The sequence below is a fragment of the Gymnoscopelus braueri genome, assembly GCF_963280865.1.
Source record: "Gymnoscopelus braueri genome assembly, chromosome: 5".
Classification (NCBI taxonomy): Eukaryota; Metazoa; Chordata; class Actinopteri; order Myctophiformes; family Myctophidae; genus Gymnoscopelus; species Gymnoscopelus braueri.
In genome coordinates, this window is record NC_137606.1 from 23,546,092 (window position 1) to 23,569,464 (window position 23,373).

Consider the following 23,373-nt stretch of genomic DNA (forward strand, 5'->3'; position numbering starts at 1 on the left):
CGCATTCATTCACGCATGCCTGCATATCACTCATACATAGATAGCAGAAGGGAGACAAAGATAAACAGATAGACTTTCATTCCTTAGCTCCCTCGCTCGCTCGGACACACACACTGTAGACGACAGCTGGCGGACCCATAGAGAGAGAGAGAGAGAGAGAGATAGAGAGAAATCGTTCATTAATACATACACAGACATACAAACATACCGAACATAGTTATCTTTCAGTAACAAACTAATTTTGGAATTAAAAAGATTTTATACTGACTGGGTTCAGTATTTCTTACTAGTTTAAATTATATTCAAAAATATATTGATGGTTCAATGGATTTAGAACAGAAGGTTTAAGCAAAGGATATATATTTTAAACTTTTAAAACAAGCCTTCATAGTATAACATTATAGTGTGACTGTATTCTTCTGTGGGCATAGCCTTGTTATGATACCAGCTCTGAACAAGAGAATGTAAACAGATAAGACACGGGAGAAGTGAGAGGCTGTATATTGGATAAGGGATTTAAAAGTTATTGTCAAAGTTTAATATATTAAATGGATGGATGATTTAACTACAGTGGTCAAAATAAAACCGGTCAAAGGTAAAAAATATATATACGCTCCCCCCCCGCACCACCCCGGCCGGAGGTGGTGAGAGAAAGAGAGGCAGATAAAATAAAGATATAGATATTATTCGGTACAGATTACAACAGGAATAAAGTACAGAATCTGGGTTCTGCCTGAGTCTAAAGTACATAATCTGGGTTCTGCCTGAGTCTGCTGGGTTCTGCCTGAGTCTGCCTGAGTCATAAAGAAATCGCACCGAAAAAATACAGTCTGAAAACCGTGGAGGAGTAGTAGATAAAAATAGATTAGGGTGTTTGCACTACACTCTGAAACTTAGAAACGGAAAAAGGAATAACGAGCTAAATAATTGACCACTAGATAAGAGAATTTATGAGACATTCAGGAATGTCCTCCCAGGAATATAAGGTGATAAAACATTTTTACTTGACAGGCTCCCTGGCGGAGCTTTGTTAAACAGTCATTTACAAACAGGCTGATAATTATGAGACAAATGGTTCGGTAAAGACAATAAAGAAAAAGGTATACTCATCAGATCAAGGCAGGGATAAGTTACATGGAGGTCCCAATCACTGGACCATGGTACAATAAAAATAAAAATATATACTCATCAAATCTGATGTTGGTTCAGGGATCCCGACCCCGATGGCTGGACCATGTGGAATTTGAGACATGTCGAGGGTCCAGTCCAAAGGTCCAGCGATCGCGTCCAGGTCCAAAACAAAAATAAATTGTGATACTGTTCAAAGTTAACCTTCATCTGAATAGAAGTGATAAGTCGTTACACCCAAGGCTGGTTCGTTTGATACGTATTAAAACCTGGTCTGCCGGGGAAGAGAGTCTGACAATAGCAGTTCCCCCCCGTACACCATATTTCAAACATATCCTGGCTCGATATGGACCAATTGTTGGAGTTGAATTTCACCTTATGACCCACACAAAGTACAGATACTTGTAGCACGGAGACAATAAGGAAAAACCAGACTCAGACAGGCAGCGAAGGGTATAAGGAAACATGTTTGTATTCAGATCAGAGAGACAATAGAAGGTTTACAGTATATCACAGGTCCGCAACATCGGCCGTCCGTCTCTCCGCAGTGTAACAGAGCAAGCACGAGCTTTTAACATTGTCCAGTAACATAAACATATGACATCATAGGATGTGACATCGATGAGGTTCCGTGTGAAGGTGGACTTCTCGGATTGGATGAGAGCGATGGTTACGTCGTCGTCTGATGATGGTAGATGATGGTAGATTATGATGGGAGATGATGATGGTGGTGACAGTTTATCTCTGGACAACAGCGTCCCCATGTCTGGGTCAAACACGTTTGACATCTGACTGCTCTGACCTGTCACTGGTCAGATGATGATTTGGGTGACACTAAAGGGAGACAGCTGTAGAGAAAAGAACACCGATATGGTGTTCTCACAACATAGATTGTCACAGAAAGCCTGTAGCATGTCTTTGACCTTGGCTTGCAGACACAGAGACTGCTAGTAGAGAGTACAGAGTACTTTTAACATGACTGAGGTACAGGCCCATATGGCATTATTAATAGGACATTTTAACCAGGTTAAGGACCCTAGACACATTATGATAATTAAGATAAGATAAGAGATTAAATGACTCTATCAAGGGGTAAGAAACATGTAAAGTGGAAAATGTGCGACAATGTCGACCGCAAACGGCAGGAAATAACGAGGAACCTCATCTCGGAGCTATACAGCGGAGGGAGAGGTTCCGTAGGGGCTAATTATGTAGCAGCTCAAGGAAGAACCATGCTAGCACGTTAGCATCATCATGGGTTTACAGGCTGAGTGGGGCATGAATAACCTATTCACTGATCACTATATATGCTCATTAGATCCTGTGAAAGACTAGATTTTATATTTCATTAAGATTTGTATGGCTACATTTGATGTAAAAACAATGTACTGTTGTTGTTGTTTTTAGTCATCTCCTTCATTGGCAACTTAGCTTCCCCTGTATTACAGGAGGGCAGGGGTCTTCAACAGGGGGTCCTCAGAGTTACTACAGGGGGGCCGCCAATGTTTGTGTGATTTTTACATTAACCACTTGAATCCTAGAATTCCTTTTCTGAGGGGAACATTAGCCAAAAATAGCCGATCTACAAGCTCACGTTGTGAGCTTGTAGATCGGCTATTTTTGGTAAAGAGGTTTGGTGTAGAGAGGAAAAAAGCAGATTAAGTACACGTGTACAATCTGAGTATTGATGATTTAAGTGGTTAACTGTCTGAAAATGCACATTAACATGAATCCAACACTGATGATAGTGCTGTCAAGTCCATGAAGCTATCTATGAAATCTATTAAAAAGTTTAATCTGCAACACAATTTTGTACAATATGTAGTGGGGGTTCCTGCTTCATCTCTCTCCCCATATTTGATATTCAGGACAGTTCTTAATGTTTTCTGTTGATCTGGGAAGCTGCTAGCTTTACCTATATTCTCTTTTATTTATTTAATATTTGACAGAGCATCATAGGAGACTCATCAATTAATTATTGTCAGCAAGGCATTTGTAAGAACCCCAAATGTACTCGTTTGATAGTCATTAGAGTTTTTAACGTGTTTTGCTGATCTGAAGCTGATTATGTCTAGACCTGTTTACCGGAATTTAATGGAGTTTGTAAATGTCATAGTCTTAAATAGTCTGTGTTCTTAACAACAACAAAACGTTGTTAGACATGTGTCATATTTAATCATAACCTAATATGTATAAATGTGAAATTATATAGATCTACATGCTTGTAGTTCCTATTTTTATTATTTTTAAGAAAACTAATATAAATAATATTATATTATAATATTGTGAGCTTGTAGATCTGCAATTTTTGAATTATAATAATAGTGGTCTAATGCATATCAATAGCTGATGCTTCAATATGCTTGCACCTCTTGGTACTCCGACACCTCAGTGTCACTGAAGACTAAGCTTCAAACCTCCCAAAACAAACTGATTCGACTACTCCTCGGTCTGGGGCCCATGACCCACCTTTCACCCACCCATTTTGCCAGCCTAGGCTGGCTCAGGGTAGAAGACTGGGTTAAACAACCAAAAATGGGATTGGTCTTCAAAATTGAAAAATGTAAATTTGTCCGATATGCCCCCTATTCCCGCATATCTGAGTAAATACCTCCAAAAAGTTAGCGACACCCACAGTCACAAAACTAGAGGGAGCGTTAACAACGATCTGGTACCACCCACCCACAAAAACAAACATGGGCAAATTCTCCTTCTACAGCACTGCCACCCAGGTTTGGAATAGTCTAACCCCATCCCTCAAAAAGTGCAGTTCGCTGGGCTCTTTTAAAACAGCCCTGAAAATTCACCTTTCAGGAGGCCAAGAAAGGAGGTAGTACTATTTTCCCGTTAGACAGGTGACCCCCCCCCCCCCCCCCCGTTCTTGTCCATAGTCTTTTATTTCCCCCCTTTTTTTCTTTTTTTGTATGTACATAATGTTATCTTTTACCTGTTTTTTTTTTTAAATGATATTTTAACTGTGGTGCCACTTTATATGTCTATGAATTGAATATCAAGGACCTCATTGGAAACAAGACCGCAAGGACTTTTATGAACGGACCTTTTAGACAAAGTATTTTAAATGTAACTGTGTTGTTTTACATTTTTGCCTAATAAAATATTCAATCAATCAATCAATCAATCAATAGGGTTTATAGTGGCTTGCTGATTTTGATGCTATATCAACAGATTTTTCTGGAGACCCCCTAGAACCCCCTTAAGGATCGGGATCAAATCACATTTTTCAAATCACCCTCATGGTGGTGCTATAACAGGCCGATTAGTGTTTTTACACCGGCTATTCAGCCCTTTTTTAATATTTTCTGTATTCACATGCAAGAAAGACACGGTGGTGTCACAAAGCAAACAAGCACTGGTAGTTAGTACTTCTAGCGTCTGCTGGATCCAGGGTGCGACTCCCTGCAGTGCTGTATAGCCTGCGTGTCTCACCGAACGTGTGCACCCCGTTCGAAAAACGGCGCCCCGAAAGTGGGACGGATAGCAGGAGGCGGCGTCGTCTATCGCCGCTCCTCCGCTCATACGGAGGCCATTATGGTAGTCATCAGGGTCGGGGCTCGAACCCGCGCTGCGTGCTGTTGTTAAGCTGGGTCGCCTACGAAACTAGCCTGGGCCGCTCGATCAGCGGCCTACCAGAAGCAGTACCCTAATTTTAACTCCATGGTCAAAGCAGCAAGAGCTGCCTATTTTGCCAAGTTAATATCTTCTAGTAGACGAAATCCTAAAGTACTTTTTGATACCATAAATAACATTGTCTGTCCACCTTCACCTGACCCCCCTGTTTTTTCCGTCACCGACTGCAATAACTTCCTCTCATTTTTTATCAACAAGGTTGAAACTATCAGAACAGGCATTATCCCCTCCATTTCTGCTCCTCCAAATCACCAGTCTATCCTAGACTCTTTTGCACCTGTTTCCTACAGAGCTAGTCAGTAGCATGAAAACCTCCTCCAGTCCACTTGACATTATCCCAACTACTATTTTAAAAGATGTTTTTAGCTCCATAGGCCCATCTCTACTCCACATCATCAACCTCTCTCTGTCCTCTGGTATTGTCCCCTCCTATTTTAAAGCAGCTACTGTCCATCCACTTTTAAAAAAGCCTGGATTGGATCCTGAATCCCACAACAGTTACCGGCCAATTTCAAAGCTCCCTTTTATTTCTCCCTTTTAATTTAAGATTTTAGAGAAAATTGTTGCCACCCAACTTTTAACAGTTTTAAATAACCACAGCATTTTAGACAAGTTTCAGTCAGGTTTTAGACAGATGCACTCAACTGAGACAGCCCTTTTACGAGTCTCAAGTGATTTAATGATGTCATCTGACGTTGGAAAATGTTCAATCCTGGTTTTACTTGATATGAGTGCTGCCTTCGACACGCTTGATCACTTGATTTTAATTAATAGACTTAATAAACAGGTGGGGATCACAGGGAGAGCCCTAAAATGGTTCTCCTCCTACCTCATGGGTAGGAGTTTTAATGTTGCTGTCGGCACACATGTGTCAGCATCTGCCCCCCTATCCTACGGGGTCCCTCAGGGCTCTGTCCTTGGACCAACACTGTTCGCTCTTTATATGATACCACTAGGACACCTTATCAGCACTTTTAAAGGAATATCTTATCATTTTTATGCAGATGATATCCAACTTTATTATTCTTTTAACACTCGCATGACTGAGGTTTCATACTCCTCCACCAAGCCTGAAAAAAGATCATTTTGATCCCCAAATCAGGCTATCCTATTGGCCACTGTCTCCCTCTGTTCTCCAGACTAGTTCACACTTTCTCCCCCAAACAGTGGGGGGTTCCATTGTCTTCTAAAAAGATGAGAGTTGAACATGGGTTGCCAAATTTTGAGAGAGAAATAAGCAGGCAGGTCTATGAAAGTGTAGGCAGTAGGCTAGTGTGTATTTCTATCTGTCTCCTATATGTCATCATGCGCACGCACACACACACACACACAGAGTCACACCGTCAAATGAATGGCAGGAGGATTCAGATTTCAGAGCGAAACTTTACAAAATAAAACGGTAAAATGCTTTGCACGGGGCTCGGGAGAAAGAGAAGAGGTGATATGGACACATTTTCGCTACATCGATGTGGAGAACAAAACACAATGCTTGAACACAAGCGTTCACCACAAAGAGATCGAGTTATAAGTTAACAAAAGGTTTGCACTTTCTCCATTTACACCCCATACATCTACACAAACGTTCAGATTTCAAATATAAAGTGCTTACCTCATGGCCAGGGATGTTACAATTCTATTCGGGTAACCCATAAGTACCCATATTCTCCGTATTGTCCAATAAAAAACATTTAAATCCGATCGGTGGCCATTTTCTCCGTATTTTTTCCATGCTTTCAACTAAGTGACCCTATCGGTTGGGAGGTGTAATTGCACTCTGATACACTATAACTCTATGAGAAAATGACCGCCAATCGGATTAAAATGCTTTTCATTGAACAATACAGAAGTTACGGGTACTTATACCCACCCGAAGTAAATTGTAACATCCGTGGCCACGGAATAAAAACTTTATATTTGAAATCCGAACGTTTATGTAGATGTACGGGGGCTGTAAATGGAGAAAGTGCAAAAAACAGGTTGAAGTTTCGTCATGACTGTCATAATATGACCGTGATGTAATGCTGCTTTCGATTTAGTAGCAGCAAGCGAACTATAGTAACTTGTAAACAACCCAGTGACAAACCTATATTATTATTATTCATAATAATAATATTCACATTATTGTCTGAGCGTAAAGCTCTCATTCTATCAGCTGTCCACGTCGCTGACAAACGCGTCTCCTCTCCTCCTCCCGTGCAACAAGTGAACACAATGCTATGTTCCACAAATGTGCTCAATCCTGCGCAAAATATCTGATCTTCAAGCATAAAACAGTTGCTGCGTGACAAGCTGTATGCTTGTAGATCCTATCTTTTTCCACCGCTTTGCAGTGAAAGGGAAAGTAAAATGGGTCGCCACATTTTGCGAGAGAAATAAGTTAGGTCTATGAAAATGTTACTGCATGCGTCGTTGTGCCCTGAGAAAACAGTTAGGCATGAATGCTGGGGTAATAGCCGAGGCTAATTTGCAACACCAGTCCCTGGTTAGACCTTTCTATATAAATATATACCTAATAAAAATGCATGAAGCTCTAATCTAAACAAGTATGAAAAGATATTTATATCTGCAAAGTAACTAGTAACTAAAGTTTTCAAATAGTTGTAGTGAAGTAAAAGTACAAGATTTGCCTCTGAGCTGTAGTGGAGTAGAAAAGTATTACCATTATAATGTAATTATATATATAATTATAATATTAATAATAATAGAAAGACGCGAAAAACAAGCCCAAAGTCGCTTATAATAAGCAGACATGGCAACATCGACTCGCATAGACTCGCTGCTGCAGCTCGTCTACGGGCCGCTCTGCGGGGGGTCTAGAGGTGTGAACTGCTCTTCCCTGGGGGAGAGAGAGGGAGAGCGGTCAATTTAGCCGAAATATAACGTTTGGGATGGTATATATGGTATATATTTCATATTTATAATACGTTTCAGAAGAAAAAAAAAACGGAGATGATTTGAAACATATATTTAGGAAAAGTCATGAAAGGGGAACTTTCTCAGAGCTTCATGAGAGAAGATAATCCACTTTAAATTCTCAAAATCGGTCATATTGATAGCTTAGTCATGCAAGTGTTAACCCAAAGAGCCCAGCTGATTTTAATTTCAACATTTTACATGAATGCCTGTCAGCCATAAAGGCCTGGATGTCTGACAATTTTTTATCCCTAAATGAGGCAAAAACAGAGGTGCTCATTGTGGCACCTGATTCCTCATTCCAAAGGTGGTGGACTGTATCGGGCCCCTCAAAGAAAATGTCCGTCCAAATCTCAGAAACCTAGGTGTCAATTTCAACCAGTCCATGCAGCTAAACACTCACATCAGTTCCATAACCCGCACCTGCTTCTTCCATCTCAGAAACATCGCAAAGCTCAGATCCATTGTTTCATACCCGGAGTTAGAAATGATCATTCACGCATTCATATCATCCCGCTTAGACTATTGTAATTCACTTTTCACCTGCCTCAATAAAACCGCCATGGAACGTCTTCAGTTAATTCAAAATGCCGCAGCCAGATTACTCACCAGATCCAGCAGGAGGTGCCATATCACTCCCGTCCTAACACTGGCTCCCTGTCAATTTCAGGGTCCAGTTCAAGATTTTGGTCATTACCTACAGAGCACTACATGGTCAGGCTCCACAATATCTTATCGACCTGGTCCCACGCCATGAGCCGCAAAGAGCCCTAAGGTCAGCTGATAAGGGTCTCTTAAAGGTTACCAGAACATTTTTAAAGACCAAAGGTGACAGGGCCTTCCAAACGGTTGCCCCAAATCTTTGGAATGGTCTCCCACAAGCCCTGAGAGATGCTGCATCTGTTGACATTTTTAAAAACAACTTAAAAACGCTTTTATTTGAGCAGGCGTTTATTGATGTTGTATGATCTTGTTTTCTCTTTGTCTGTTATTGTTATTGTTAAGAGACACATTGTACAGCTTTTAATTACCTTTGTTTGTTGTTGTTTTTATTTTCTGTATGTAAAGCACTTTTGTGAGTTTCTCTCTGTGAGAGGTGCTATATAAATAAAATGTACTTACTTACTTACTTACCCTGTGTCCAGGCCGTGCCCCCCCCCCCCCCCCTGGGGCCGCCGTGTCCAGGCCTGGGCGACACTAGGCACTGTGGCCTGGTGGCGAGGGGTGCTGGTGTCTCGGTGCACCTCTGCATGGTGGAGGCAGGTGTTGTGTTGTGTTGGGGACGGGGGCCCTTGGAACTCCATCGCGCCTGCGCCTCACCCGTCGAGCGTCTGTCCTGGTGTTGACAGCATCACCGAACAGGCCGTGTTGACTTATGGGCTGGTCCATGATACCGACCGGCTCGGTCTCAGGGAGGCAGGAGTGGTCCAGCCATCTTGCCCTCTTCATGGCCTCCATAAACGCCATGGTGCGGCCAATGGCAGACAAGGCTGACGCGTTGAGCTGTAGGGCTTCATCACTCAGCCGTCGAAGCTCCTGCATCTGCTCCACAGTGGGGACGTTCCTGGCCGCCTTGAATTCCCGCCGGGGACGCTGTGGGCACTGGGGGCGTGTTCTCTCCTCTGCATCATCAGTGCCCATACCCTAGGTGGGGTTGGTGAAAGGGCCTCTCTGTGTGGAGTTTGCATGTTCTCCCCGTGTTCCCTAGGGTAGGTACCCTCACAAAAACATGCAGTAATCCTGGTCTCTATACTGCCTACTACATGGCAGAAAACACACACATCACACAGACCAACAATCCACCACATGCCATAATATAACCTGCCCTAAAAAAAACGCCTCCCACAGACATCCAGCCACTGCCATGTCTCCGTTCAACTTGACATCTATGTCATACGTTCTTGTTTAAAGCGGTTTTAAAGTGGGGGTGTTTGTCTCTCTCTCGGCTTGGTCTGAAAGAAGTTGAAGAACATCATTGTTGAAATTGTTCATTGGAAATGGGGTATTTTTCTGCCCTGGAAACTGAACTTTATTGCTGTCAGCTGAAACTGAGTCCAGACTAAGATTAACCCCCTGTAGGCCTCTGAAAGATGTACCCATGCTACATCTTGTTGATACAAACTGGATGTGTAGAATGTGTAAGCTACACATTTTTAGAGTCTTGTAGACTTTGCCTGTCTTGTCTAGGTATTGTATTTCTATGTTGTGTTCTTGTTCTAGTTTTCATGGTTCTATGTTCATGTCTTCCCCAGGTGTTTCATGTGTAATCAGCCCTCATGTTTTAATTAGCCTTGTTCCCCAGTCAGTCCTTGTCGTCCTTATCATGTTTGGTGTCACATCATGTTTAGTGTTGTGATTGTGACGTTTTCCCTGTTATTTTGCAATAAATCACCCAATCTTGGGTTTATAAGGCACACTGTAGATCTGATAGACACCAACAATCAGAGAGAAAAACCTGGACAAAGAGAAGGAATATAGGAAAGATATAAACCAAGACTCCAGAACTAAGCCTCTGGAAATGTTGAAAAGATGCACAGTTGAATGGGCAGAAGAGGTATTGATTGAAGAAAGAGGACATTGGGGCAGCAAAGTGGAATTTTTCCTGTCTGTAGCAGGGGGTATTGTCGGCCTAAGCAATGTGTGGCGATTCCCATACCTCTGCTACAAAAATGGAGGAGGTAAGTCTGTTGAGAACAACTCATTTGCCAACAGTTTTTAAATGTTTCCTTCATGATTTATTCAAGGTAGTGATGCTTTGTGTAATTCAGGTGCATTTCTGTTGCCATACCTGATATTTGTGGCAATATGTGGTGTACCCCTGTTCCTTCTGGAGACCTCTATGGGCCAGTTCACCCAGGAGGGGAGTGTCACTTGCTGGAGGAAGTTGTGTCCACTGGCAGAAGGTAATTCATAACAATATCACCAATTTGAGATCTACTGTGGTTTTCCACAGTCAAGATGAAAAGGGATTTGATGGTTGCATTGGTGGTGGTCAAGGCATAAAGGTTATTTTTGTCTTTAGGTCACACTGGCTATAGTAAATCCCCAAGGTCACAACCCACTTCACCCTTTAATCAGCCTATTGGATTCACAGAATGGAATAGGACGTGCACAATTTTGCTTGGTCTCATGCCAGAGGGGCTGGTCAATTATAAAGTCTAAACAGCAATAGCAAATATTTTAACAGCCTTTCACTGGTTGTTATTGTTATTGTTACAACTTGAAATACATGTGTGAATGTATATTCAGTAGTATTAGTAGTAGTATTGGAACCAGAGATGGGAAAAGTACTCACATGCTTTACTTAAGTAGAAGTACAGTTACTTGTTTAAAGTAAAAGTTAAAAAAAAAAAAAAAAGTACAGGCTCTGAAATGTACTTGAAGAGTAAAAGTAAAACATTATTTTACCGGATGTTTCTGTGCAAAGCCAATTGGAACCTCAGTCATATAATTGGAAGCCTATTAAACTTAAAAGATCCCCACCAAACACTCGTCTTAAAACTGGCCCAGGATTGGTTTCCTGTGATGTGAAGAATCATGCAAGTAGAGCTCTTGAAATCTAATACAGCAGTGGTTCTCAACCCTTTTAGACTGGGTACCACCTCAGAAAGTATTTGGCTATCCAAGTACCACCATTATGACTGATGTTAAAATACAGTAGTGTAGTCCTACCCCATCCTATTCGCTACAGGATACAGGATAGGTGGGCACTAGGGACAGCTGGGCACCTCAATGGAAAATTGGCTATTTTGTCCAAAACGTAAAAAATATATAATATTGAAAAATAGTCTTAAGTAAGGTAAAGTATACATGATGTGAACATACACGGTACAGCATTATCAGACTTAATTTGTCCTTCAACTTATTGTTTATGTCCCAAATATACACTTGATATGACCTGATACAGGTTTTGTAGCAATTTGTAGCAATTGTAGAAATATTAGACCTTAATTTCGGATGTTTAAGCATGTTCTAATTATGTATACCTTACTTAAGATCATTTTTCAAATATTGTATTTTTTTTACATTTTGAACATAATACCCAATTTTACATCGAGGTGCCCAGATGTCCCTCGTTTCCACCTATCCTGTTACAATACTACAGGCAGGCAGGCAGGCAGGCAGACAGACAGACAGACAGACAGACAGACAGACAGACAGACAGACAGACAGACAGACAGACAGACAGACAGACAGACAGACAGACAGACAGACAGACAGACAGACAGACAGACAGACAGACAGAGCAATAGATTGTAATGTGTCTATCTCTCAATGAAGAAACTTGGCTTCTTTGAATATCATATAGACCTAGCAAGTAGCTCAGCAACAGCATACAACATATCTCAGGACATACTAGGATGTGCAAATGTTTGTTTGGGGTGTGGCTTATGTAGCCTAGTAGATGGTGCCATCTAGTGGTTAATATAAATCCTCACATATCAACACAGAGATGACATTAACAACTGTACTGTACTTCATTCAAACACAGCAAGTGAGATACAATACAAACATACTTCAAAGTAAACGCGCACACACACACACACACACACACACACACACAGTTTTTACAATGCAGAGGCTGACATTATGCCGCTCGTATGTTATGTGCTTTAATTGGTGTAACAGAGTTTTTAATCAGACTTCGGACTGATTCAGTTTGTCTCGTAACAAAATTCAGTGATTTGTCTATCTATGTGTTTGATTGTTGTAATGTTAACTCGAGTAATGCTGCTGAGGTTCAAAGAGTTTAACGCACTTCTAGCCTTGAGACTATGAACGATGTCTTGATCCAAGACTAACGCACTTCCAAAGTCTGTACAATGTTTAAGTCACAGTCATAGGAGAATGGCCAAAATTCTGCGATTAATCCACATGGGTTCTTGTTTATTTTTGAGACCGGTCAACGGCAGCATCATGAAAACTGAGCTTGTCATAACAGCTTGTTTAAACAGAAACTTGCTTCCTCTAAAAACGGATGATTTCAAAATAAGAGCCTCTTGAAATTGATTAGTCACCCCTAAAACTATAAAGTAACACGCCTGTTTTGAAAATGTAAGGAGTAGAAAGTACAGATACTTGTGTTAAAATGTAACGAGGACAAGTAGACAGTTAAAGAGGTGGTGCCATGTTTTTGCACTTTTTCTGTTTTTCATGTGTCTATGAGGTTGATAGAACTTCATTAAGCGTGGTGTTTTTATGGTGTTTTATGTCTTCTCTGACTATTTGGAGTTTTTTCCTGGAGGCTGAAACCTTGAGGGTCAAATGTGCCAATAGAGAAACAGCGCTTTAGTGACATCACAAAGCCCATACCCTCCCCCTCATTATCATAACACAACAGGTGTGGGCATGAGGAGGAGGAGGGACTAGGACAGGTGGGTGGTGCTAAGGTGGTGGAGGAGGTGCTAAGGTGAGAACCAGGTATACTTAATGCACTGGTGGGTGTGTCTACATAAAAACAACATTTTAACACTTACTGTACACTTTTTTTTTTTGAAAAAAATCCTTACATAATAATAATACCTTATGATCAGGTTTTAGGGTTGAAAAATATCATGGCACTCCATCTTTAAAATAATAATACTCACTAAAGTACAGATACCAAAAAAAACTACTTAAGTACAGCAACAAAGTACTTGTATTTCGTTACTTCCCTTCTCTGATTGGAACTAATAGTTAAACTAAACTAAATGGAATTGTGAATGTAAATTGAATTCTAAATACAATATAAATACTAGTAAAAATGATATGTTAATGTTCCTCCAAAACTGAGCTATCGCCTGGTTTTGAGTACAAAGTAAACATTGACAACACAGTAGTGGCCTAACTGAACCCAAGATGACATTCTTTGGTACATTTCAACAAATTAATATTTAAACAAGTGTGTGTCACATGCTGAACCCATAAGAGTGTTCTCTATTGTGTCACTGAAGATCTTTTATAAGGCGTGTGTGTGTGTGTGTGTGTGTGTGTGTGTGTGTGTGTGTGTGTGTGTGTGTGTGTGTGTGTGTATAAAGTAAATATTCTGTCTTATTTTCCACTAGTATAATTCAGTTGTGTTATATCTTATGACCTACCTACCAACTCCATTTAGTGTACTGTATGTGCAAAGCTGACCAGTCAAAATGATTTACATTTTGCCCAACAGGTATAGGATATGCAGGGCAGCTGATTCTTTTCTACAGCTGTATGTCTTATATTATTATTTTGGCCTGGGGGTTGTTCTACCTCGTCTCATCCTTCAACTCCCAGCTCCCTTGGACTAGTTGTAACAACCTCTGGAACACAGGTAAAACATCATACAGGTTATTTGACCTAACATAGCCTCAATTTTGTACAGAAACTGAGGCTATGCATAGCCCCATATAACATTTGACATATCACTTGAAAGCCTATCTGATCAGATAGTATACATCCCTTTCCATTCTATGCCACGCTGATAATGTAAATATTCAATAATTGCATGCTTTATAACCAGAAAAGGAAAATTCAGGATCCGTAATTGTCTTGTGTTGTGTGAGCATGTCATAATTAGTAGAGTGGTTACACACTAATTAAATGAAAAATGTAATTACTGACATAAAATAACACATTGATTTAACCATTAAACTGTTCAAATGTTGTAGTGTCTGTGATTAACACATTAATCAAATCTCTTCAAACCCTCTTAAACATGATTGAATTTCACTTTCATTAAAAGTACATTATGAATACAATAATTGAAATGATTATTAATACTATTATCATCATTGTTATGATAACCAAGTTCAATATGTTCTCTCTACCCCATCAGATAATTGTGTAATCTTCTCATCACAAAATGGTTTCAACAAATGGACTAACCAGACCAACACCACCTCTGCTGCCACAGAATTCTGGGAGTATGTTTATAAGGGATGATTATAGATACTTTGCATTTTGTTCCTGCTCCCTAAATCCTTTGCACTACAGGCCAGGGTTGCACACTGTGATAAAGAGCTGTATTTTTTTTTTGCAACATTACTAAATAAGAAGAGTAACTTTTACTTACCGTATGCTTCTATTAGAAATTAACACTGTATGCTAATACATGCAACATGCACTTTCATGTGGAGGATTGTTGAAGAGTATACATTTGTGACTTTGACAAATTACTTTAAAGTGGTGAAATTGCCTTCCTGTGAATATTCAGTTATCATACATGTAAAACTGACATTGATGGAAGTATTAATAGGAAACTATTGGTATCAGTAGAGGCTTTCATATCATCCATTTCAGCCAGACACTAAAATAAATGCATCCCTTCTTTGTACAATCTGTCTTTCTGTCCAGGCGACGAGTGCTGGCTATCTCAGGAGGCATTGAAGAGGTGGGCAGCATCAGATGGGAGATTGTGTTATGCCTCATTGCTATGTGGATAATCTGCTACTTTTGTATTTGGAAAGGAGTCAGGTCAACTGGAAAGGTATTTGTGCACAAATGTAATACTGATAAAGTCATTCTACCATTGTAGTATTCACTATTAAAATGTTTGTATAACAACCCATCATTTACAGGTGGTATATTTCACCGCTACCTTCCCCTATGCAATGTTATTGATTCTTCTGATCCGTGGACTCACTCTACCGGGGGGTTTACAAGGCATTGTGTACTACCTCCTTCCCGAACCCTCACATCTCACCAACCCACAGGTAGCAGATTATGATCTACAATGTTAAGCTTAATACAATAAATTCATACATTATAGGCTGATTTCAGTCCATGAGAGGTTAACTGAATGGCTTTATGCAGGCATCTCTCATTGCTACTTTTGTCAGAACAGGTGTGGATGGAAGCTGTTAACCAGATCTTCCAGTCTTACAGTATAGGGTTCGGTACCTTAACTGTTCTAGGGAGCTACAACACGTACAACAACAACTGCTACAGGCGAGTCTGTTCAAAATGCATTATGTGAAGTTGCATTGGTTACTTAGTATCCATAGCAATAAGAACAATGGGTGGCTGTGAACTAGGCATGGGACGATATACGATATTATCGTGTATCGCGATAAAAAACATGCAATAACTGTATCGCGCGGTACTGTAATTATCTTAAACAAATACATAAAAACTTTTTTTTGGTGTCGATTTGCTTTGTCAGGTTGCATATCCGGCCTAGAGAGAATCAAAGGAAAAAGAAACAGCTGTGAGCATGCATATGTGTGTGTGTGGAGTGCACCGGATACAGTTCCAGAGAAGGCGGGTGTAATGTAATAGGCAGCGAGTGCAGTCAGATGTAATAGGCAGCGAGTGCAGTCAGTGCACTCGCCTCGCTGTCATTTGTACTAGCTTTTTTTGCTGTGCAGTTGTCCGTAGCTTTATTGACTATGTTGAGCTGCTGATCTTTAGTAAACTAAGTCACGTTTATATCGTGACTTAGTTAACTAAAGATCAGCAGCTCAACATAATGTCAATAAAGACATAATAAGTTGTTGTCTAGCTAGCCTATAATCCAGACGGATTCGCTCCATTCAGCTGACTTCTTTTTCTTCTCACAAGTGAGAAAAGAAATCCCGCGAACGGATTCCTCCGTGGTGGAAACCTTGTGACGTGAGGTTAGGATCCCAGGCTACTTGTTGTCAAGCCTCATCCATATTACAGTGTGGAATTCAAGATAACACGAAAAATAAGCCAGGCTTTCCACATTAATCAAGATTCGAATTAACACAGCAGTTATATCCTCCCCAAAAAAGGGTGAAATCCAACGTGTGGAAATACTATGGGTTCAGTAATAAAATAACAGAAAGATGAGGTGCCGATCTGAATAAAGTGTTTTACCTTACATTGTTCAGACTCATGTTTGGTCTTGTCTTTAAGATTTAAAAAATACATACCCTCCTTCCTTCTACCGTTTTTGAGAGCCAGAGACGTACATTTTTGCTCTACAAATACGTTTATATTATGCCGAGTTGAACGCCTATGTTGTGCTGCAAAAATAGCCAACCTACAAACTCATGATCTGACGTGTTTGTGAGCTTGTAGATCGGCTCTTTTTGGTGCGTGACACGGCGCGCAACCAAATATAAATCAGTCATTATTTTATAGCAGCAATTGCTGCACGTCCCGTTCCGTTTCAACTTTACATTGTCAGATTGATATTTATATAGCCAGTGGTAGCTCCCATTGTGAGCTTGTAGATTTTGCTATTTTCAAATAGCCAAAATGTATATAGGGCTGAAGTGGTTCATGTATGTTTTGTGATAATTATCTAAATCAGCAAAGTAACTAACTAAAGTTGTCAAATAATTGTAGTTAAAGTAAAAGTACAATATGTGCCTCTGAGATGTAGTGGAGTAGAAGTAAAAGTATTGGAAATGGGAAATACCCCAGTAAAGTAAAACATTCTCAAAAAGTGTACTTAAGTACGGTAGGCAACTTGAGTTAATGTACTTAGTTACTTTACACCACTGTATATATAGCAATAGAAGTAGAGATATCATCTTTGATTACTTCTGAATGATAAAATAAATAATACCATCACTGTTTACTAAACGTAATGTTATTGGGTCAATTCATCCTATTTACACCTTTCAAATGTTTTTTAAATTTTTTATTTCAGCAAATGATATGTGACAGTCAAGAAAGGCTTTTGGATGTTTACAAATTGTCCTGAGTGACAGAGACAATAAATATATTTGTTAAAAAATGACAGGTCAAGTGACTCCAGTCCGTTTTAAAATGTAATTAATCATTTAAAAATTGTATTCAGTTAATTTGCATACAATTGCATTATCGATCATTTTGGCCACCATTATCGTGATATGAAATGTTCATATCGTCCCATGCCTAGTGTGAACACATAATCTATATCTGTATCTATACTGGTCCATAATAACTAGGCCAGCTTATTGTAAAAACTGTGCTAATGACTAAATGTAAGATATTCAGAACACAGCTGTTTTGAATTATTATGAGGTCAAATCTGAAGCTAAAGACTATGATTTGTATTATGTTTTGCAGAGACTCCCTATATCTGTGTTTGCTAAACAGTGCCACTAGCATAGTAGCTGGATTTGCCGTCTTCTCAGTGCTGGGATTCATGGCTCACGAGCAGGGTGTTCCCATTGATGAAGTGGCAGAGTCAGGTAGCCTACTGCAAGTCACAATGTCTACGTAAATGATATAAACATGTAATCCATTCTAAGTCATACAGACTTCCAGACATAAGCATAATCCCACACACACTGGCTGCCTGCGGTTACATGGACAATATTTATAAATTCAGTCCGTCCCCTGGACACGTGGGCTTATACCATTACAGTATATGCTTAATGACGCTATAGAATATGAATCATTCATTTTATCCTGCAGGAGTGAGCGCTTCTCAGCACCAACCGTGGCCGACACATTCAGAGACATAAATAGACTTATGCAGTATTTGAATTAAAGTTTTACTGCATACAATATGTTATTGAGATTTTATAGGTCATTTTTAGCCAATTCTGACAGCACTACTAAGCACGTACATGTTTAAAAGAAAGAGCATGCATTCCAAACAGAGAGGAGTGTTCGGAATAAAGTGATTACATGGTAAATTACGATTGGTATACCAATTCAAAAGGTATATACCACCCCTCCAAGGGTTAGGACCCCATGAAAGATGTATTCTCTGTGCGTTGGTTAGATTATGTTGGGGGTTATATGCCAGCTGACCACAGTACAAGTGCCACTGTGCACTGAATTGGCACTGCCGGCGATGATTTGGTAGAATTCACATTTGAGGAGACACTGGCAGCCCTGTTGCATCAGGCCTTGACTGTGGCTCAGACTCATATACCGGCTCATGGTTGGATAACATTGTGCAACGACAGATGGTAATGATCTACAGTGTAATGTTTCTGTTTTCAGGTCCAGGGCTGGCCTTCATTGCATACCCTCAGGCAATAGCCATGATGCCCCTACCTCAGCTATGGGCTGTCTGTTTCTTTTTCATGATCATTCTCTTGGGTCTGGATTCACAGGTGATATACAAATGGAAGACTACATTTGATACTGAAATATATTTAGCTCGTAGTGGTTGCTGTGAAAACACCTTTACTATATAAAATCAGAACTGCTCAATGGTGTGGTTTGGGGGTAGTGGCTTTTGTTGTTGTTGTGAAATATCCCTTTATGTTGTATGTCAGTAATTAGAAGAAGATGCAGCATTAATAAGCCCATGCAATCTATAGGCCCACTTGCACTTTTATTCTGCTTTAAAACAATAATTGTATATAATATATATATATACCTAGTGTACAGTGTACAGTGAATATCTTGATAGCCTGGTAGATTAATTTGACCAGTTTCTTTTAAAGGTAGGGTGAGTTATTGAATTGAAGTGTTAAATAGCTCTACAATCTGATGGTTGCCATAGGCTGGATTGCCATGGAATTTGCTGTGTGTAACACCCGGGAATTGAATCAGGGAACCGCGTGGAAAGCCAACATCTTGTCCACTAGCCTAAAAGGCTATCTTCTCTTGGCCGGGGGATCTTCTCTTGGCCGGGGGAGATGCTGTATTAGGCTTTTGGTCATCAGGCAGAGGGTCTAAGCCACTACTGCTACATTGAGCTATTAACCCCAATGATTTTGTTGACCCCATACTCAAATACTGGAGAGTTGAGAAGCCAAAAGCAGGACAGCTAGGCAGGTAGTGTTCAAAACCCATGACTGGGTGAATACAGGTGAATAGAACATCACAAACAAACTGATATGATGAAACAAACTGATATGATGAAACACCAAACAATAACCCCCCAAGGACTGACTGGGGAGCAAGACTATATACACATGACTCAGGCTGATTACACATGAGATACAGCTGGGTAAGACATGGACACAGAACCATGACAACTAGAACATGAACATAACATAGACATACGACCTAGACAAGAGAGGCAAAGTCTGTAACTGTGACACCTGGAGGATGAACCATTCTTATTGTGTTGACCCCATGACCTTTCCTCCAGGGCTACCCTCAGGTCAACCATTACATTTTCATCCCCCTTAGTGGCAAGGCTCTAGGAATAGAAATATTGATTGTTGGTCATTTGGTCAGTTGTGGGCCCCCAGGGGTGATGTTGGGCTCACAGTGTTGTCACTTAGCCCTGCTATGTGTGGATTCTCTTAGTGTGGCTTTGGCACTTTGTTCTACCACTCTACCTTATTGGCCAATTTCATAACTTTTAAACTGCTTTTAAAAAACAATCAAATGGCCATATAGCGCCTTTAGCCTCTTTGACCATGTCAACCCAGCACCCCTCGAACCTTCATAACTTTCACCTCTAATTGGTGTCTGTGTGACAAACCTAATATCAAATATGTGGGTGTTTGGGTTAGTCCATCTAAAGCCTGATGATGCAATGTTGTGAGTTCATATCTGCTATTCTACTATCTACTATTTCTGGTGCGCAAACAAGTATAAATCAGGCATTAAAGTATACAATATACACATATAAGTCATTAAAGTTATTCACTCTCATTGTTGTTTTTTTTATAGTTTGTTGCAATGGAGGTGGTGATGACATCCATTACAGATATGTTTCCCACAGTGCTGCGTAGGACAGGGCGACGGGAGATCTTCCTTCTCATATTCTGCATTGTCTGCTTCTTCTCCCAGCTTCTCATGGTCACTGAGGTTAGTATTTATTTTATATTTTCTTCATATGAGGCCTATCGGCATCTAATACTACACAACAGCATAGCTTAGTGGGTAAAAATGCCTGCCTTTTGCCAAGTAGGCATCATAGTAGCAAAGTGACCTCCACAAAAACAATTCAAAATAAATCTTAAATTTCCATTGGCAATATTGAGACATAAAATGTGCTCAAAGGTGGGATAATAGTAGCAACATTAAAAGCTTGCACCGTGGGTGACCCTAATTCTTCCCAAAGGTCAGAAATGCTGACACCAAAAGAAAGAAAACTTAAGCTCAGATTCTCAACTGCACCCTGGGAAAACAATATATTTTAAATATCTAGGTTAGGTTCCCCAGTTTTCAAAAATCTTAGAAAAATTATTTGTGCACCGACTTGATAATTTCATAGAGAAAAATAACCTATTATGTGAACAACAGTATGGCTTCAGAGCAAATCGGTCCACCTCAATGGCAGTGTTGAATTTAACGGAGCAGATTTCCACTGCCACTGACAATAAGAAATTTACAGCAGGTGTGTTTATAGATCTTAAAAAAGCATTTGACACAATTCATCATGAACTATTACTGAAAAAATTGGAACATTATGGTATCATAGGGGTAGCACATTCATGGTTAAAAAGCTACCTTGCAGACAGAAATCAATTTGTACAAATCAACAATGATAAATCAAATATGCAGAAAGTAAAATGTGGAGTTCCACAAGGATCTGTTTTGGGTCCAAAACTCTTTATTTTATACATAAATGATATCTGTAATGTGTCAAACCTTCTAAATTATGTTTTGTTTGCGGATGACACAAATGTATTCTGCCACGGGGAAAATCTAGAAGAGCTTCTGAAGACAATGGAAAGGGAACTAAACATACTAAAAACCTGGTTTGATATAAATAAGCTATCTTTGAATTTAAATAAAACAAAACTTATGATATTTGGAAACCAAAAAATTGATAAAGAAGTCACATTAAGGATAAATGATATTGTTATTGAAAGAGTATTTGAATATACATTTCTTGGAGTATTAATTGATCATAAATTAAGCTGGAAATCGCACATAAATCACGTCAAAAGAAAAATGTCGAAAACCATTGCTATATTATATAGATCAAAAGAAATTTTGAACCAAAACTCATTATACTTATTGTATTGTTCCCTTATAGTTCCATATATGACATACTGTGTGGAGGTATGGGGAAATACGTACAAAACAAATGTCAACCCAATTTTTATTTTACAGAAAAGAGTTATAAGAATAATTAAGAGAGCTGAGTACCGTGAGCCTACCAACGCCTTATTCATAAACCTATACACGCTAAAATTCGGGGATATAGTTAAGCTACAAACGCTGATGATTATGTACAAAGCTTACAATAAACAACTTCCATATTGTCTTCAGAAGCTGTTTGAGATAAAAAAGACCCAGTATGAACTTAGAAACACAGGCATGTTTGAAGCAACCTGGGCAAGAACCAACACTAAAACACATTGTGTATCTGTGAAAGGGGTAGGTTTGTGGAACTGCTGTGAAGGGGAATTAAGGTTATGCAGTTCAATCTATATGTTTAAAAAAATGTTTAAAAACAAGACTATTAACATGTATAGAGAGGTTATATGATCATGTATTATTATAAAATTAAACTAGAACAAAAATAAAACAAAAAAATAATAATGTTATAATATAAAAAATCATGTATTACATGTATAACAATACATGTGATCATGCATTGTATTGTTTATTGTTATTATGTATTATGAGGCAAAATCCTTTGTTTCTGTATTTCTGTTTGTTTCTTCTGTTTTTTCTTTTCTTTTTACTTTTTTGAGACTGAAATTATTTTCCTAAATTGTCATGTATGTAAGTGTTGAAAGGGTAAGCAAAATAAGCTATTTTAGCTTCAGCTTATACCTTTTTTGGTCATAACTATGTTATATTTATTTATTATTATTGTTTTATGCGAATGGAGCATATTGTTTTTTTGCATAGTAAAAATGATCAAAATAAAAAACTTGCAAAGTGAAAAGTGAAAAGTGAAAGTTCAGGTGTGACCCTATGGGTGTCACCTATTGTTTGAACACCACACCTCATGTCTCTTGCCACCAGGGGGGGATGTATGTGTTCCAGCTATTTGACTACTATGCCTGTAATGGAGCCTGCCTTCTCTTCCTTGCTGTGTTTGAGTCCCTGGCTTTGGGCTGGATATTTGGTGGGTATTCTATTTCAGAAATAATACAAAGTCATTCACAAGCAATCACAGTGTCCAAACATTTCAACAGCTAACCTCTGTCCATAACCCTGTACCAAATTCTGAATCAGGAGCAGATCGTATGTGTAGCATCATACATGACATGACAGGCGTGCGCCCCAATCCCATGTTCAAACTCTGCTGGCTCTATATCACCCCCTTGGTCTCACTGGTGAGTTGAAGCAACATTATCTGTGGCAGTGGTTCACAACTGTGGTCCTGGTGACAAAGACTTTATCCACATTCAGATAATTGTATTCACCGTGTCCCGTCTCAGAAACAGAAATAGTCTGAGTAGATGGCTTGAATGAAAACCAATAGCCTGCTCTTTTTGGAATAACGTCAGTCTTGCTTGGAAATGCCCCATATCCCACAAAATGGAGCAATCTAAAACAATTCACAGCATTTGAATTCAAATTCCAAGTAAAGTCAGACAACAAAATAAATATCCATAACATTTATAGGCGCAAAAACTTTTTTGTTTCCTTTCTCCCCTCAGCTCTGTTTCATAGGTTCCTTAGTGGAGTACCAGCCCCTAACTTACAACCGTTGGTATATCTATCCAGAATGGGCCAACGTTATGGGCTGGATGTTGGCGCTCTCCTCCATTGTACTTGTACCAGGGTGGGCACTGATGAAACTGACCACTGGGCCAGGGACCCTCCGCCAGGTGAGAGTACAGTAGGTAGTAACATTTTGGAATAATTCATCTGAGAGATATACTGTAACCGGGGATTATGTTCTGTAGGTGGAAATGTACCCATGCAGTCCCCACACTGATTCAACTC

General features: G+C 39.6%; 1 protein-coding gene across 1 annotated transcript in view; it reads left to right on the forward strand.

Annotated features, from left to right (window-relative positions):
- LOC308085817 (sodium- and chloride-dependent GABA transporter 2-like) overlaps positions 1 to 23,373 on the forward strand; it is a gene marked incomplete at both ends in the record, with an annotated part of 126,914 nt that overhangs the window by 98,961 nt on the left and 4,580 nt on the right. The window contains 12 exons of the mRNA XM_080429127.1: positions 10,458 to 10,592; positions 13,838 to 13,978; positions 14,483 to 14,570; positions 15,001 to 15,133; positions 15,225 to 15,359; positions 15,491 to 15,594; positions 17,668 to 17,792; positions 18,556 to 18,668; positions 20,188 to 20,325; positions 22,444 to 22,546; positions 22,657 to 22,757; positions 23,085 to 23,255. Coding sequence (XP_080285253.1) covers positions 10,458 to 10,592; positions 13,838 to 13,978; positions 14,483 to 14,570; positions 15,001 to 15,133; positions 15,225 to 15,359; positions 15,491 to 15,594; positions 17,668 to 17,792; positions 18,556 to 18,668; positions 20,188 to 20,325; positions 22,444 to 22,546; positions 22,657 to 22,757; positions 23,085 to 23,255 — 1,487 coding nt within the window. The remainder of the gene's footprint in view (positions 1 to 10,457; positions 10,593 to 13,837; positions 13,979 to 14,482; positions 14,571 to 15,000; positions 15,134 to 15,224; positions 15,360 to 15,490; positions 15,595 to 17,667; positions 17,793 to 18,555; positions 18,669 to 20,187; positions 20,326 to 22,443; positions 22,547 to 22,656; positions 22,758 to 23,084; positions 23,256 to 23,373) is intronic.